The sequence below is a fragment of the Mirounga angustirostris genome, unplaced genomic scaffold, assembly GCF_029215605.1.
Source record: "Mirounga angustirostris isolate CCGP_5_RB_7025 unplaced genomic scaffold, mMirAng1.0.hap1 SCAF_5, whole genome shotgun sequence".
Lineage (NCBI taxonomy): Eukaryota > Metazoa > Chordata > Mammalia > Carnivora > Phocidae > Mirounga > Mirounga angustirostris.
Genome location: NW_026991713.1, coordinates 56609423 through 56627392, shown reverse-complemented (window position 1 = coordinate 56627392; position 17970 = coordinate 56609423). Strand labels below are relative to the sequence as shown.

Sequence of the window (17970 nt, the reverse complement as noted above, 5' to 3'; positions counted from 1 at the left end):
TTATTTTAAAGCTAGAGAGCATGAGCAGGGGGAGTGGCAGAGGGAGAGGGAGAGAGAGAATCTCAAACAGACTCCATGCTGAGCATGGAGCTTGAGGCAGGGCCCAATCCCATGACCCTGAGATCACGACCTGAGCTGAAATCAAGAGTCGGATGCTCAACTGACTGAGCCACCTAGGCGCCCCTCAGTTATTATTTTAAATGTAAATGGATTAAACTCTCCAATCAAAAGGTTGGCAAGAGATTGGCAGAAAGGACTAAAAAAACAATGACCCTACTATAAAATGTCTACAAAAGACTTAGTTAAGATGCAAACACAAATAGATTAAAAGTAAAACAATGAAGAAGGATATTCTGTGCAAATACTAACCAAAAGAGAGCAGGGTTGGCTATCCTAACATCAGGCAAGATAGATTTTAAATCAAAAAAGTTTACAAGAGACAGAGAAGGATATTGTATATTAATAAAAGCTTCAATAGAGCAAGAAGATATAACATTTACACACCTAATAACAGACTACCAAAATAGGTGAAGCAAAAGGGACAGAATTGAGGAGAGAAATAGACAGTTCTACAATAATAGCTGGAAACTTCACTACCCCACTCTCAATAATGGATAGAACAACCAGACAGAAGATAACCAAGTAAACAGAAGACTTGAGCCACAAAACAAACCAACTGGATCTAACAGACATACATAGAACACTCTAACCAATAAAAGCATGCACGTTTTTCTCAAGTGACATGGGATATTTTCCAAGGTAGACTATATGTTAGGCTATAAACTGATATATCAATATATTTAAAAAGATATTATATAAAGTATCTTCTCTGACCACAAAGGGATGAAAGTAGAAATTGATAACAGAAGGACAATTGAAAATTTACAAATTTCTGGAAATTAAAGAACACACACAACCAATGGATCAAAGAAGCAATCACAGGGAAATTAGAAAATACTTAAGGCAAATGAAAACAAAAACATAAAGTACCAAAAATTATAGGGCACAGCAGAAGCAGTGCTAAATGAAAAATTTAGAGCTATAAATACTTATGTTAAAAAACAGGAAAATCTCAAGTCAGCAATCTAACTTTACAACAGAAGGAACCAGACAAAGAGGAACAAACTAAACCCAAAGCTAGCAGAAGGAAGGAAATCATAAACATTAGAACAGAGACCAGTGAAATAGAGAATAGAAAAATAATAGAAAATTAATAAAACCAAAAGATCAACAAAATTGACAAACCTTTAGCTAGATGGACTAAGAAAAAAAGGGAGACTTCAAAGTACTGAAATCAGAAAGCGGGAACATTACTACCAAACTACAAGAATAAAAAGGATTATGAGAGTACTGTGGACAAATGTACACATACATATTGGATCACCTAGATGAAATGGACAAATTCCTGGAAATGCAGCACCAAACCAGAAAGAATAGAAAATCTGATTAGACCTAAAACTAGTAGGGAGATTGAATCCATAATAAAAAAATCTTCAGGGGGAGATAGTCCAAGATGGCGGAGGAGTAGGAGACCTTAGTTTCGTGTGGTGCCAGGAATTCAGCTAGATAGCCATCAAATCATTCTGAACACCTGTGAACTCAACCAGAGCACTAAGAAAAGAAGAGCTGCAACTCTACAGATAGAAAAGTGACCATTTCCTGCAAGGTAAGAGGTGCGGAGAAGGGAATCTGAGGTGGTATGTGGGAAGAAAGACCGCAAGGAGAGGGAGTCTCCGTCAGCCAGCTACCAGCAAGTGGTACAGCAGCGGAGTAAAAAATCAGAACTTTTAGACGTCTGCACTGGTGAGGGACGTCCCTGCCTGAAAGGTGCTCAGGTGGGGAAGTGGGGTGGAATCCTAGGTGGGACAGTGTGGTGTCAGGATCCCCAGGGTCACAGAAAACCGGGGTGCCTGAGTGCGGCAGAGCTCCCAGGCATTGGAGTGGGGAAGCCGGCTGCTATCAGGGAGCCTGGGAGTGGGCTCTCAGCTCGGGGTTGCCCTATACCTTGAACCCGCAGCACGGTCGGGTGACTGCTCTCTGGGCAGGGGCCCAGCAAGCGGCAGAGCCTTAGTGAGACCCCCCCACCCTCCCCCAGGAGGAGAGGCGCAGGAGCGTGCAGCAGGAGTCTGCTGGGTTTGGAGACTCCACACAGGGTCAGGTGCCAGAGATAGAAACACTCGGTCACAGGCTGGGTGAGCAGGGAGTGCTGCCGGAGCCGAGACGGGAGTGACTGACTGCTTTTCTCTGGGGGCGCACTGAGGAGTGGGGGGCATGAGATTTCGGCTCTGGGCCTGGAGATTGGGAGGCCGCCATTCACTCTCCTCCTCCAAAGCTGTATGGAAAGCTTGCGGGGAACAAAAGCTCCTGAGAGCAAACCCGAGCAGATGGACCGGGCAAGGGCGGTGCAGGTCCCCCAGGGGCAAAGATACCTGAGAATCAGTGCAACAGGCCCCTCCCTCAGAAGGTCAGCAAGAACATCTGGCTAATACCAAGTTTACTGATCACACAGAACTGCAAAACTCCAGTGCTAGTGGAAAATAGTATATAGAATTCATGTTTTTTTCCCACAATTTTTTAGTCTTTCAATTTTAATATTTTTTCTCTTTCCTTTTTCAATTTTTTATTTTATCAACTCTTTTTAAAAAATCTTTTAATTTTCATTTTTACACTTACATTCTGTCCTTTCATTGTATTTAATTTTATTTTTGTACATATATAAGTTTCACTTTCTCTACAATTTTGGGATCTAGTTTTCTAACAAACAGACCAAAATACACACAGGATCCAATGTATTGCTCTGTTCTGTTCACCTGTCTGATGATATTCTCTCTCTTTTTTTAATTTTAATTTAATTTAATTTCTTTTTTTTGGTTTCAAGTCTCGTCTAATTTGTTTAGTGTATATTTCTCTAGGCTCATTGTTGCCATTTTAGTATTTTGTTCTCTCGTTCCACAATAGCCAAACTATGGAAAGAGCCCAGATGTGCATTAACAGATGAATGGTTAAAGAAGATGTAGTATTTATATTCAATGGAATAAGACTCAGCCATCAAAAAATGAAATCTTGCCATTTGCAATGACGTAGATGGAACTAGAGGGTATTATGCTAAGCGAAATAAGTCAGTCAGAGAAAGACAATTATCACATGATCTCACTCATATGTGGAACTTAAGAAACAAAACAGAGGATCATAGGGGAAGAGAGGAAAAAATAAAACAAGAAGAAATCAGAGAGGGAGAGAAACCATGAGAGACTTTTAATCATAGGAATCAAACAGGGTTGCTGGAGCGGAGGGGGTGGGGGGATGGGGTAACTGGGTGATGGACATTAAGGAGGGCATGTGATTTAATGAGCACTGGGTATTTTATAAGACTGATGAGTCACTGACCTCTACCTCTGGAACTAATAATACATTATATGTTAATTAATTGAATTTAAATACAAAAATACAAGTGAAAAAAATAAAAAAATGAAATGTTTTAGTAAACATCCAATATATTTATACATATACATAAATTATACATATGTAGCACTATGCAGACATATTATGTAGATTATAAAATATGCACGAAACTATGAAGCTTGTGGTAATAATGACATAGCCTTTGACAATTTTGAATTTTTTGCAGATTATAAGTCAGGTCTGATTAGATCCCTGTTTTATGTCATAATGGAGCTAATTTAAGGGGAACAGAAGACATCTGAGTCTTGATGTTCTCTTGATCACTTCAAGAAATTCACACATTATAGTGAACTTCTACTCTTTATTCAAGCCTTGCATACTGCACATTTCACACACAAACAGTACGATTGTTCTCCCAAGTAAATATTAGAGGTCTAACTTCTTTCTTATTTATTAATATAAAACAAGTGCAAATTGGAGACTTACTGTTTTATTTGTCCCCCATGGACCATTCTGGGCAGCCTGGGATATATGTGTCCTCACACCCCCCAGGTTGGGGGGCTCTGGTTGCTGCAGGGAGAGATTGCAGAGTGTAGGCGGGAGACCACCACGGACACCAAACATGAGCTGCTTGTCTGTTGATAATTAGAGCAGAGATCAATTAAAACCAAGATAAACAATTACAGTTCAACTCAAATAATATATATTTCACTTCTGCCTCTTGTAAATTAGCAAAGCAAAATATTAAAAATAATAATCCTGGGCGCCTGGGTGGCTCAGATGGTTAAGCGTCTGCCTTCGGCTCAGGTCATGATCCCAGGGTCCTGGGATCGAGTCCCACATCGGGCTCCCGGCTCAGCGGGGAGCCTGCTTCTCCCTCTGACCCTCTCCCCTCTCATGCTGTTTCTCTCTCGCTCGCTCTCTAAAAAAATAAATAAAATCTTTAGAAAAAAAAATAATCCTATTCCCCAAAGTTCTGGTATTACAAGTGTACATGGATTAGCATTATCTTGGAAAGAAAACTTTGTGACTGATTCTCTGGCCAATATTTTAGAAAGGACAAGACCCCTTAACTGGTGAGGACACAGTGAAAAGTCAGCTCCCAGAAGAGGGGCTTCACCAGAACCCGCCCGGCCACGCCAGCACCCTGATCTCTGACTTCCAGAATCCAGAACTGTGAGAAGTAAATGTCTGTTAGTTACAAGTGGTGTTTTGTTACAGGAGCTCAAATGGACTAGGACCAAGAACAAAGATAAACTGGAATATTTGACCCACGTTATCTGCCACAGTATTGCAGAAGATGCCCAAGGAGACTTGAATTGGCATCCCTCTCTCCGCCCAACCATTAGTCCTTCAAATGGATATGGCTGCTTCACTAAAGATGCTGAACTTCCGACATGTAGCAAGGAGCATCACACCCCTGCCTCACTTTTGCAGGTACCTTTATTGTACAAACTTACAAATTACTGTTTATAATTTGCATTAAGTACATGAAAGGTATTATATAAATTCGGAGGTTTGTTTCTTTTTTTTTTTTTTTTTAAAGATTTTATTTATTTGACAGAGAGAGATACAGTGAGAGAGGGAACACAAGCAGGGGGAGTGGGAAAGGGAGAAGCAGGCTTCCTGCGGAGCAGGGAGCCCGATGCGGGGCTTGATCCCAGGACCCTGGGACCATGACCCGAGCCAAAGGGAGACGCTTAACGACTGAGCCACCAAGGCGCCCCAAAGAAGGTTTCTTTCTTTTTTTTTTTAATTTATTTGCGAGAGAGAGAATGAGAGACAGAGAGCACGAGAGGGAGGAGGGTCAGAGGGAGAAGCAGACTCCCTGCTGAGCAGGGAGCCCGATGAGGGACTTGATCCCGGGACTCCAGGATCATGACCTGAGCCGAAGGCAGTTGCTTAACTGACTGAGCCACCCAGGCGCCCAGAAGGTTTCTTTCTTCATATCATGTGAAGTACTAAAATAGCTGTCTTGAAAGAAATGGTTATAAATAATCCAAAAAAAAAAAAAAGATAGTTTTGGAGTGAAAAAAAAAATCTTCAGACAAAGGAAAGCCCTGGACCTGATGATTTCACCAGTGAATTCTGCAAGACATTTAAAGAAGAACTAATACCAGTTCTTCTCAAAATTTTCCAAAAAATTTAAGAGGAGAGTATACTCCCCAGCTTATACTGAGGACTGAATTATCCTGATACCAAAGCCAGACAAAGACATTACAAGAAAAGAAAAATACAGACCAAAATTTCTTATGAACATTGATGAAAAAATCCTCAGAAAAATACAAACTGAATTCAGCAGCATATTAAAAGGAATACATACCATGACCAAATGGGATTTATTTCTGGAGTGCCAGGATAGTTCAGCATGTGAAAGTTGATCAATGTAATACACCACTTCAACAAAACAAAGGGAAAAACGCACATGGTCATCTCAATTGAGGCAGAAAGAGCATTTGACAAAATTCAACATCCTTTCAGGATAAAACAAACTAGGAATAGAAGGAAACTACCTCAACATAATAAAAGCCATTATATGGAAAGCCCAAAGTGACCATCATACTCAATGGTGAAAGACTGACCACTCTTCCCTTATTGTCAGGAACAAGGCAAGGATGCTTACTTTTCCCACTTCTATTCACATATTACTGGAAGTCCTCACTAGAGCAATAGGCAAAAAAAAGAAATAAAAGGCATCCAAATTGGAAAGGAAGAAATAAAATTATCTTTGTTTGCAGATGATATGATTCTGAATGTAAAAAACTCTCAAGATTACACACACACACACTATTAGAGGTAATAAGCAAATTCATCAAAGTAGTAGGATATGAAGTCGACATAAACAAATCAGGTGCATTTCTATACACTAAGAGTGAGCAATCTGAAAAGGAAATTAAAAAATAATTCCCTTTACAATAGTATCAAAAAGAATAAAATACTCAGGAATTGACTTACCTAAGTGGGTAAAAGACTTGCACAATGAAAACAACAAATCACTGCTGAAGGATACTAAAGAAGACATAACTAAATGGAAACACATCCCAGGCTCATGGGTTGGGAGAACTTAATACTGTGAAGATGTCAATAGTACCCAAAGCGATCTACAGCTTCAGTGTAATGTCTAAAAAAATCCCAATGACTGTTCTTGCAAGAAGTAGAAAAACCCATCTTAAAATTCATATGGAATCTCAAGGGAACCTGAATAGCCAAATCAATCTTGGAAAGAACAAACAAACCAAACTGAGGTCTTACAGACTAATGGGATAGAATAAGGGCCCCAGAAATAAACTCATATATATGCTCAAATGATTTTTGACAAGGGTGCCAATGGGGGAAAAGACGACCTTTTGGTGCTGAGAAAACTAGATATCCACATGCAAACTAATGATTGGACCTTTACCTAACACTATATACAAAAAATTAACTCAAATTGAATCAAACTAGGTTAAAGACATAGGAAGTAAAATCCGTAAAATGTTTCTAATTGCTAAATAAGACTTCATTCAAAATCAAAGACTTCTGCTCACTGAAAAATATTAAGACAATGAATAGGCAAACATCAGACTGGAAGAAAATATTCATTTGTCTGACAAGGGACTCTCATGTGAAAATATAAAGACTTTTTATAACTCAATAATAAAAAGACAACCAAATAAAAAAAGTAGACAAAAAATTTGAACAGACACTTTACAAAGGAAGATACATAATTGGCCAAAAAATTTGTGAAAAATGCCTAATATCATCAGTCATCCAAAAAAAAAAAAAAAAGGAAATTAAAACACAGTGAAGAACCACTATACACCCTCTAGAAAAGCAAAAATTTAATGGGCTGCTGAAAATATTTGTTAAGATACGAAGCAAACAGAACTCTCATGTACCCCTGGTAGGAATGTAAAATAGTACAATCACTTTGGAAAAAGGTTTGGCAGGTTTATATAAAGTTAAACATCCACCTATTCCATGCTAAGTATTTTATTTAAGAGAAATGAAAACAAATCCACAAAAACATTGGCACAAGAACGTTAGCAGCCTTATTTAAAATACCTAAAAAAAGGAAACAACTCTCTCTCAACCAGAGAATGAATAAACAAATTGTGGTATATTCACACCATTGTACTTCTCAGCAATAGAAAAGAATGCATTACTGATACATGTAATAAGATGAATGGAGCTCACAGACATTTTGCTAATTAAAAGAAGCATAAGATACAAAGTAGTACATATTTGATGATTCTCTGTGCATGAAATTATAGAACGAGCAAAAACTAATATATTTTTGAAAAAAAAAATCGGAATAGTGGTTGCCTGCAGGGTTGGGGAGAGGACAAAGAATTGATGGGAAGACAGAAGTAATTTTCTGGGGTGGTGGAAACATTCTATATTTTCATTTTGATGTGGGCTATATAGATATACCATTGTCAAAGTCGTACAGTTAATATTTGGGCAGATGGAGAGTCGGCGGAGGTACAGATTAAGAAAAATGGCAGAATGTTGGTAATTAAACCTGAACGATGGGTCCAAGGATATTCATTATACTATTCTGTGTACTTAGTAACTTTTAAAATTTTTCCACAATAAAGTCTTTTATTTTTTAAGGGGGAAATGAGTTAACGATTAGTATGCACTGAATTCTAAACACAATAACCTTTCTTTTAAAAAAAAAATATGTGAGAACTGGTATAACCACAGTTTTTGCTAAGCAGAAAACTGAATACTAAACAATTAGGAAGCCATTGTTTTGTTCATTTCTGCCCTTGGGAGAGAGAAGGAAGGGCAGACTGAAGAATGAGACAGGATAATCTTGGTCTGCAGCAGTCAGACCATGCTATTTCAACTATTCAACCTCCCCTTCTCAAGGGGATAGAGATATCCAGCCAACATATTGCCAATCCGAGTTATTTTTTAATTAAACTCACTTCAGAGCAATACCCTGAGTGTATAATTAATTAAATGTTAATTTATGTTGATGATAATGTTGTACTTGAATTTTTAAACTTTTTTTCTGAATTTAAAATATTTGAGAAGCAAGAGCCAAGCATTCTGCTAATAACCTGTATTTTTCTCTTTCTTCTTTCTCTTCCCTGCCGATTTCTACTTCTAACTTTTACAGCATGAGTATTAGAATCCCCAAGAGCAGAATTTATTTCTACAGAAATCACCAAGTAGAATATCTGGGATTTTATAAGGACAATAGTGTTCATTCAACAGGTACCAATGCTAAGTTAAAAGGAAAAAAAAAAAAAAATCATGCAACATCTTAAGTGGCCAGTGGCAGCTTCTCTGAGTGCTAACTGCATTCATATTGCCTCACATCCAAGGTGGTAAAATAAGAGGGAAAAAGATCATACTGAGCCAAGAAAACTCTCCTGCTATAATGCTTCTTTTTCTGGAAATTAATAAGTCACAGAGCCTTAGTGCAAAGGCCAAAGCTATAGGCACCCTCCATATCTGGATCTGTAAGGTCAAAGCTAGACATGTCTGGAGGGGCCAGGCAGGCTGCTGGAGTGGCCACTTCTCAGTAGGAGGCTCTGAGGAGCCTCAGAAGAGTCCAGGGGCTGGACTCAGGGCTCATAGAGGGACCACAGCTGCCCCTCATTCTGTAACCACTGCATGAAGAAGAGAATCGATCTGAGGGGAAAAATAAACATCACATTCTTTCAGTAAACTTTTTATCAAGCATTCACTGTTTATGAGGTACTAATGTAGACAGCAGGGTCACTGAAGTGACCAACATGGATTGGACTTTTATCATTGTGGGGAACAGCTATACCAAAAAGGAAAAGAATATGGGGTGATTGGGGATATGTAATATGGCACCCAGCTTAGAGAAAGTGACATGGCACCCGGCTTAGAGAAAGGCTGAAATGTGAGGAGGAGGGGGTAGGAAGTCAAGGGGGTGGGGAAGGAGACTTCCAGACAAGAGGAGACCCTTTGTGTGAAGGCTTTAGAATGGAGCAGGGGCAATGGGAGAAGGTCTACAGAAAGGGATAATGTTGAACAACGTACCTGGTCCCCAAGGAAACTTGCACCCAGTTCCCAGGGAGAGAGAAGCTATGTGACCTGAGTACCAAATCAAAAAGGTAAACAGTGGGAAAGAATGAAATATCCTTAAATGGTCTGGGGAAAACTGGAGACAACTGAAAAAAATTGAGTTAAATCCCTATATCATTCCTACACCAAAACAAATCCCAGAGATATCAAAGATGTTAATAGAAAAGAAAGCCATAAAAATACCAGGACATGGGAGAATTTTTTATCATCTTAGACTAGGAAAGCCTAAAGCAACACAAAAATCATGAAACCATAAAAAACGATATTGGTATCCTTAATGGCATTTTTAAAATCTTCAAAAAAAAAAGCTAAATAAAAGATAATATTTTCAACAATATATCATGAAAGATTCACTGTCATTCATAATAAAATGATTTTTTAATATTTATATAAAAAACCAACTCAACATAAAAATGAGCAAATGACATGAATAGAAAATACAAATGGGTGCCTCTTAAAACATAAGCCTTATGTGATCTTACTCATAATAAGAGATGTGTAAACCATGAAACTATGTTTTCACTTATGAGATTTACAAGAGTCAAAAATATGATGTACATCGAACTATAAAGAAACTATCAAAGTAAAAAGGCAACCTGAGTGAGAGGAAAAAAATATATATATGGGGTTAACATTCAAAATGTATAACGAACTCATACAACTCAACAACAAAAAACCCACAAACAATCAGATTAAAAATTAAAAAATGGGCAGATTTGGATAGATATTTTTCCAAAGAAGACATATAGATGGCCAATAGGAACTTGAAAAGATGCTTGATATCACTCATCAGGGAAAAGCAAATCAAAACTAAATGAGTTGTCCACCTCATACCTGTGAAAATGGCTATTAACAAAAAAGCAAGAAATAACAAGTGTTAGGATGTGGAGAACAGGGAAGCCTTGTGCACTGGTGGTGGGAATGTAATTGGTGTATATTGGGAATACACACACACACACACATATATGAATATTACTCAGCCATAAAAAAGAAGGAAATCTTGCCATTTGCGACAACATAGGTGCACCTTGAGGGCATTATGCTAAGTGAAATAAATCAGACCAACAAAGACAAATACCATGTGATCTCACTTATAGGTGGATTCTAAAAAAACCAAAAAACCCTATTCACTTATTGTTATTCTTCATAGCTTTTTCCAAACTGTTATATCAAATAACCAATGAGTCTTTGTTCTAAATTTGAACAAATAGTTGCAGTGTTAACCTGGATGTTGTTAAATATATGACAGGTTTATTTCCATCGAATTAGTTTCACTTTTCAAGCCATAGTTCCAGGCACATCTTTTTTTTTTTTTTTTTAAGATTTTATTTATTTATTTGAGAGAGAGAGAGAGAACGCACGCGCGAGAGAGCACAAGTGGGGGGAGGGTCACAGGGAGAGGGAGAAGCAGAGTCCCCGCTGAGCAGGGAGCCCACCCAGGCTCAGGGCTTGCTTGATACCAGGACCCCGGGATCAAGACCTGACATGCCAAGGCAGAAGCTTAACGGACTGAGCCACCCAGGTGCCCCTCCTTTCTTTGTCTACCCTAAAGTTCCCATTTAAATTGGATTCTCTCTCAGTAGTCTTAGTGCTGGCTCAAGTTATGTGTGGTAGTGAGGGGTCCCAAATACCCATTTCCCGCAGTGCATACTGTATCTGTCCTGTTTGTTCTTATTGTACCACCATACACACAAAATTCCCCATCTCAACCATTTTGAAGTGTACGGTTCAGTGGTATTCAGTACTTTCGTACTGTTGTGCCAACAACACCACCCTCCATCTCCAGAACTATTTTTATCCTGCGGAATGGAAACCTTACACTCATTAAACAGTAACTCCCCAATCTCCATTCCCCGGCCACCCCCAGCAACCAACAGTCTACTTCCTGTCTCTATAATGTTGACTACTGTAAGTACCTCAGAAGTTCCATGTGAGGATTAGATTAGTTTCCCTGTGACAGACCTGGCAGAGAGCCTGGCACATCTTTACTCGCTGTTCTAATCTAGCTGTCACTGTCCAGTAGAACTCTCTGTGATGATGGATATGTGCTGTCTCTGGACCACCCGATGTGGTGTATACTAGACATATGCGGTTGAGTATTGAAACGTGGCTAGTGTGACTGAGGAAGTTCAAATTTTATTTAATTTTATTTATTTATTTATTTATTTATTTATTTATTTATTTATTTATTTATTTATTTTTAAGATTTATTTATTTATTTGAGAGAATGAGAGACAGAGAGCATGAGAGGGGGGAGGGTCAGAGGGAGAAGCAGACTCCCCGCCGAGCAGGGAGCCCGATGCGGGGCTCCATCCCAGGACTCCAGGATCATGACCTGAGCCGAAGGCAGTCGCTTAACCGACTGAGCCACCCAGGCGCCCAAATTTTATTTAATTTTAATTACGTTTCTTAGCCACCTGTAACTAGCAGCTCCCCTATTGAACAACATGGATCTAGACCTTGGAGGAGAAGCCAGGCCTGGAATTACAGCTGGAGTTATTGCCTTATGGGTGAGAGTTGAAACCATAAAGAGAGGGGGGATAAGTAAATGGGAAGGGAAGAGGGCAGCGGATTAGAAATTGGGGAATCCCAGCATTGAAAGTTTTGTCAGAGAAAGAAGAGATGCAGAAAATGTGGTCAGAGAGACCGGAAGCAGCGGTGTCCTATAAGAAAAACTGAAGAGAGTTCCAAGAGGGGGAGTGGTCACCTGTGTTACGTAATCATCAACTGAGTCATTAAACCGAGAACTGAAAATATCGTTGACCATACCTGTGTGTTCCAAGTCGGCCTTGCACCTTTGACGGTGGTGGGATGGGGAGCTTGACCATCTGGTGGAACTGAGGCACCACTTGGAGCTTCTCTGCCTTCTCTGGTGAACACATGCAAAAGGCCTTGGAGAGGCATTAGCTTCAATTGCTTTATGAGTGCTGGAGGAATAAATATTCTAATACCGATTCTCATGACTAATTCAGCAGAGATTTTAAAGACAACACTCTCTGCGCTTTCTGCAACATATCCCTACAGAATGTTATTAGAAGGCATTGGAAGATTATGGTGGCTGTTTCCATATTAAAATATTAATGTGTGAGTCAAATGGATGGTTTTTGAACCTGTAGGATCAAATAGTTTCATTTAATTGTATCAACCAAATTGATTTTAAACCAGCAGAATTATTTGCAGTGCTTAAGAAGTCATTATGCTCCATCCAAGCGAGATAAATGGGTCACCTTGGGATTTGCAGCTGGAGTTTTCCTTTATGACAATACATTGGGAACCAAGTCATTTGTCCTAAAGAGACTCTCAGCAAAGGTTCACCCAACCTGTCTTGATTAATTTTTCAAAAGCTCATGAGGAGATTTACCAATTACACTTTCAAGGCTTGATTTGATCAGCTTCACATGGTTGCACAATCCGCATATTGCTGCTTTTAGCTCCGACAGACTAAAATGGTTGAAAAAGGTCCTAGGGAAATGAACTTTGAACTAAATTCTAATATGGTCTAAGCGTGTATCCTTTAAATTATGGCATATTTGAGATGCTGCATATAAAATGATCTAATACAAATCTCGTACTGTTTTTTGAAAAAGTAGCCAGGGAGCAAATATTAACTCCTTTTGGCCTATGAAGGACATTGTGACAGAAAACAGTAAGATAACGGGAGAGGAGACAGTAACCCATTGCAGAACTATTAAGTTAAGTTTTTCTTTTTTCTTTTCTTTTTAATTTTTAATTTAATTTATTTGAGAGAGAGAGCAAGAGCGAGGGAGAGCACACAAGCTAGGGGAGGGGCAGAGGCAGAGGGAGAAGCAGACTCAACTCCATTCCAGGACCCTGGGATCATGACCTGAGCTTAAGGCAGATGCTTAACCGACTGAGCCACGCAGGCGCCCCAAGATAAATTTTTCTTTCACTGTCCCTCCCCTCCTTCGTTTCTATGGCAGTATTCATTATAGCAATGTGGTTGTAAGTGATCTGCATTTTCAGTTCACACAGACCTATGACTCTATATTGAAACAAATTGCTTTTTCTTTTCTGGCCTCTCGTAAAATCTTGCTCCTCAAAGTGTGGTCCTTTGCCTGAAAGTAACTGCATCAACTGGAATCTGGTTAGAAATGCCCAGATTTTACTAAATTAATCTGTATTGATTCACCTGCACATCAAAAGCAAGAAGTATTCCCTGAAGGGACTGGATGGCCTCAGGACAGTGTTTGGCCACCCCAGCTGCATATTCAAATTGCCTAGGCTGCCTTTAAGCCTTTAGGTTCCTTGTGATTCCAACCTCAGGGATTCTGATTTAATTGGCCTGCAGGTGAAGACTGGGGATCCTTGAGTTTTTTTTTTTTTAAAAGATTTTATTTATTTATTTGAGAGAGAGAGAATGAGAGACAGAGAGCATGAGAGGGAGGAGGGTCAGAGGGAGAAGCAGACTCCCCGCTGAGCAGGGAGCCTGACGCGGGACTCGATCCTGGGACTCCAGGATCATGACCTGAGCCGAAGGCAGTCGCTTAACCAACTGAGCCACCCAGGCACCCGGATCCTTGAGTTTTAAAACTTCCACAGGCGACTCTACTATGTAGGCTTGAGATTCACTGCCCTAAAAGCAGGATGAGTCCAGGTGCCCTTATTTTCAAATTTACCATTCTAGGGCGCCTGGGTGGCTCAGTCGTTAAGCGTCTGCCTTCTGCTCAAATTTACCATTCTAAAAACAAAACAAAACAAAATTTAATATATTTCATATAATATCTTTGTTGCTGCATAAAGGAAGCCTAGGAACTCAGGATTTCTCTCATTCAATCCATTCATTAATTGAATAACTTTTTTTTTTTAAAGAAAAAGATGTATTTTTAATCTCATGCCTAGCTGACCCAGCTAATTCAATCTTGCTTTAAGTTTTGATATATTAAGACCTATTCGGTGTCTCCCAAAATGTGAGGGAAGAAATAGAAAACAGAGAAAGAAATGTTCTTGCTTTTATTTATTATTTTGGTAGGGCAAACACTGACTATCACAAGAGAAAAAATTTCCATTATGAAATTCAGAGTACATGTGAAAATAGGTAAGTTTGCCAGATAAAATACAGGAAACCGGTTAAATTTGAATTTCAGATTAACAGTGAATGCTTTTTTACTCAATAACTCGGCAATTTTTTTTGTATAAGTATTTAGTATGAGTATATCCCATGCAAGTGAATGGTACATACTTTTATTTGCTAAATCTGGCAACTCTAACAATAGGCCATGTAAAATGAGGAGTAAATGATGTCTATAATTAGTAAAAATTGGAACCTATATTCTCTGCTAGCAGGATGCTTATGCAAAATGCCTTCATCGAATATTTTACAGTTTAAAGAGCAATAACGTGCTTCCTATTATAGCTCAATAGGAAATTTCTTTTTTTGACCAGAACACCTCTTTGAGGTGAGGATTGAAACACAATTCTGTGCATTCTGATGACCATTCAACTGATAGTTTTTACTAATTTATTTGTAAAAAATGGAACCAAAGCGTAACACTGCATGTTCTTAGAAGAAGACAAAAGCAAAACAAGGGAAAAGAAAGGCAGTATTGTACAATCTGAGCTGTTGGAAAATCTGGCCAGCAGAGGGTGCCAATGTATCACTGATGAATTTTGAGTAACAAAAGCCTCCTTTTTGCCATGCTTTGTGCAACTTAGATTTTATTGAAATATTTGTTACAGTCGACCTTACCATGCAGTGTTGCTAAAGCAGATCAGAAACTAAACACAGTTCTAGTGCTGTTCAGCACTCTCATTGCCATAAATGATCTATTTTTTTTTGCCCGAGATCCTTGGCTAAGAAGTGTACTTTTTAGCCCATTTTGGCAATTGGAAGCACTGTGCTTCTGGTTTAGGCTTAAATGCTTGGGTCTCTGCAAGTATGTGTGTGACTGTGGGAGGGATCAGAGGTCTAATTAGCAAAGGCATTGGCTGGTGGAGTTTTGCCAAGTGAAGGAAGTAAAAATCCCATGGGTGGGAGACGGCTGTGGCTGGCCTGACTTGACTCCTAAACCAGAGAATGGAGTGTCATGTGCCATAGTTCTGTCCTCAAAGGTGTGTATAGGTCTAGTTAAGTTCAGGACAATTTTATTTTCGCCGCACTACTGCTATGTGGACAGAGAAGGAGCATTCATTGTGGGCCTGCTTTGTGCAAGGCTTGGCAACTTATAGGTTTGATTTCACTTCAGTCTCATGACAATCCCTGTGAGGTAGGTGTTATTTTCATCTGTTTACAGATAAAAACAAAACAAAAACACTGTGGGAAAGGACGTGTTTCCATGGACACTGTTCTTGCAAACAGTGTATTGCTTTAACATTTGTCTAATGCAATGGTTTCCAAACTTCCTTCTGAAAGACACTGGTGCCCGTCAAGGTTTCTTAAGTTTTCCTTATGAAACAACTTTTGCGAAATGTTGCAAACCTTAATCGTCTTTTAGAGTTTCACAACACACGAAAATGTTCTAAAGCTTCTTAAGAAATTCTGTGGCAGTGAAACATTTAACTTTGTACAACTCAGGTTTCTTAATCTTGATTGGCTAATGAGCCTTCTCTCCCTCCATCTTTAATAGAACACCCTCAATATTGCAAGACATGCTGTACCTTTTGTGGAAATGTTTTGAGAAACATGGGTCTGATGACTACATATAAGGAATATATTTCATAGTAGGAATTAAGGAAATTGGTTCATTTTCATCATCATCATCCCAAAACATATTCAGCATCTTCTGTCTGTAGGGCACTGGGTAGGACCCAGAGGTATGACACAGGCCTTATTGTAGAAGACTTTACAATTCAGATGAGGAGGTAAAAATGCTGTTAGTTAGGCTGGGAATGTAACTTTAATTCCTGTGATCTCATTCCTCCAATTTTTAGGGTAGGGTGATGTTAGCGGATAACAGAGTTTCCAACGATTTCTTAATGTGGCATTCTGTTTTGTTCCCCTAGTGAACAATTACATTTTTCTTCCATTAATTTAGTATGGCTCAGATGCTTGGAGGATGAGAAATTTCAACATTTGATTATGAATAAATCCTTGATAGAAGTCATTAAGAATCATACATCTTTGACACACCCTGGGAAAAAAGATGTTCTCCTTTTCACATGCAAGTGCACACACATACACACACACTCAATTTCATCTCATCAGTGCATCATATCTTCATGTCATTTGTTAGATGAACAAAAGCAAAAGAAGGATGCGGATATCTATGTCAGGGGATTGGTCGAAGGATTTGGAGTTTGAAGAATGAAGAATTGCAGGTGTTTTTCAGTTTCAATGGCTGGGAAGTTCTCACTAAGCCAGAGTAATCTGTAGACTTTCTCCTCTAGAGATGTGGTATTTCACCTGATTCTGGCACCCTTTCTCTAAGAATCTTTTAAAGCCTTATCAAGCAATGTAGCAGGCTACCAACAGGGAAAATGAAATTAATTCATAGTTGCACCACTAATAGAGGAGTTGGAAATGAAATATTCAGTTGTGATTAGATATGCAAAAGGAAATGTGAAAATAATGAAATATAATCCAGATAATTCCATCTTGAAATATATTTTTCCGAGGCATTCAGATGCCTGTAACAAAAAATAGATTTTTCCTCCTGAGTCACTTTTTGTAAGCCAGTCCCCCGACTTCACCCTGTGTGTCCCTTCGAAGTAGGACTCTGCATGGAAAGGCCCTGGGCACACAAACTGCTTTGGGAAGTATCACGATCTATGACCTCTGACTATCATGACCTCCATCTAACCAAATTTAGCTTCTTGGAGAGAATAAACAAGAGGTTTTATCTTTGCTTCTACATATCTTAGCGGCCTTCTCATCCTAATAAACCAGCAGGCCTTATTTATTCAGGTCACAAATAACCGAGCAGGGTAGAAATAATAGGATACTGGTGGCAAATTGTGTTTTTCCATATCATGACTGTAAATAAGTTACCTGAGACAACTTTTCAGAAGCCAATTTCAGTACAACGGTTTAAACCAAAATCCAATGAAAGGAAGTCATTTTTTCACATAATGCAGTCACGATTAAGAATGATTATTTTCTCTTTATATTGATAACACCTAATCTTATCCTTCTTATGAGATTTACTTTAGTATTGAAAAACAGTGGACATTTTAGGAAACATGCTTGCAATGGAACTATGAACTCACTAGGAATTGCAGAGAATGTCCACATGGGTGTTTTTCACACGAAATTGAAAGTGGCTCATGACATTACTCTGGATAGTTTCCTAGGGGAAGAAGACACATATCTGACAATACAAATAGGATAATTCATGTCTTGATCTAAATTGTCACCATTTTCAGGCTTTCTGCCTTGATATCTCTTTGTTTCATATAAGAACACTGTGCCAGAAAGAAACAGATCAGTTCATCATTTAAACATTAAAATTTCCTACATTAAGAAATTGAGGATGCAAAACAAAAGGAATTGAATCTGAGAGTTATTAGCTACAATCTCTTCCAGCGCCATTAGTAAGTCAATTGTGCAATTCAGGACTCTGT

General features: G+C 38.8%; 1 protein-coding gene across 3 annotated transcripts in view; it reads left to right on the top strand.

Moving 5' to 3' along the window:
• The window catches only part of ATP23 (ATP23 metallopeptidase and ATP synthase assembly factor homolog), a 120150-nt gene that overhangs the window by 16093 nt on the left and 86087 nt on the right, over positions 1-17970 (top strand). For 2 of the 3 annotated variants that reach the window (XR_006790620.3, XM_054506960.2), the window contains exon 6: positions 4624-4839. Coding sequence is in view for 2 of the 3 variants with exons in the window: in XM_054506960.2 (XP_054362935.1) it covers positions 4624-4839 (216 nt within the window). In the remaining variant the exon portion in view is untranslated. Of the gene's footprint in view, positions 1-4623; positions 4840-8512; positions 9030-17970 lie in introns of those variants that run through there. The other variant, XM_045873076.3, reaches the window with a different exon arrangement.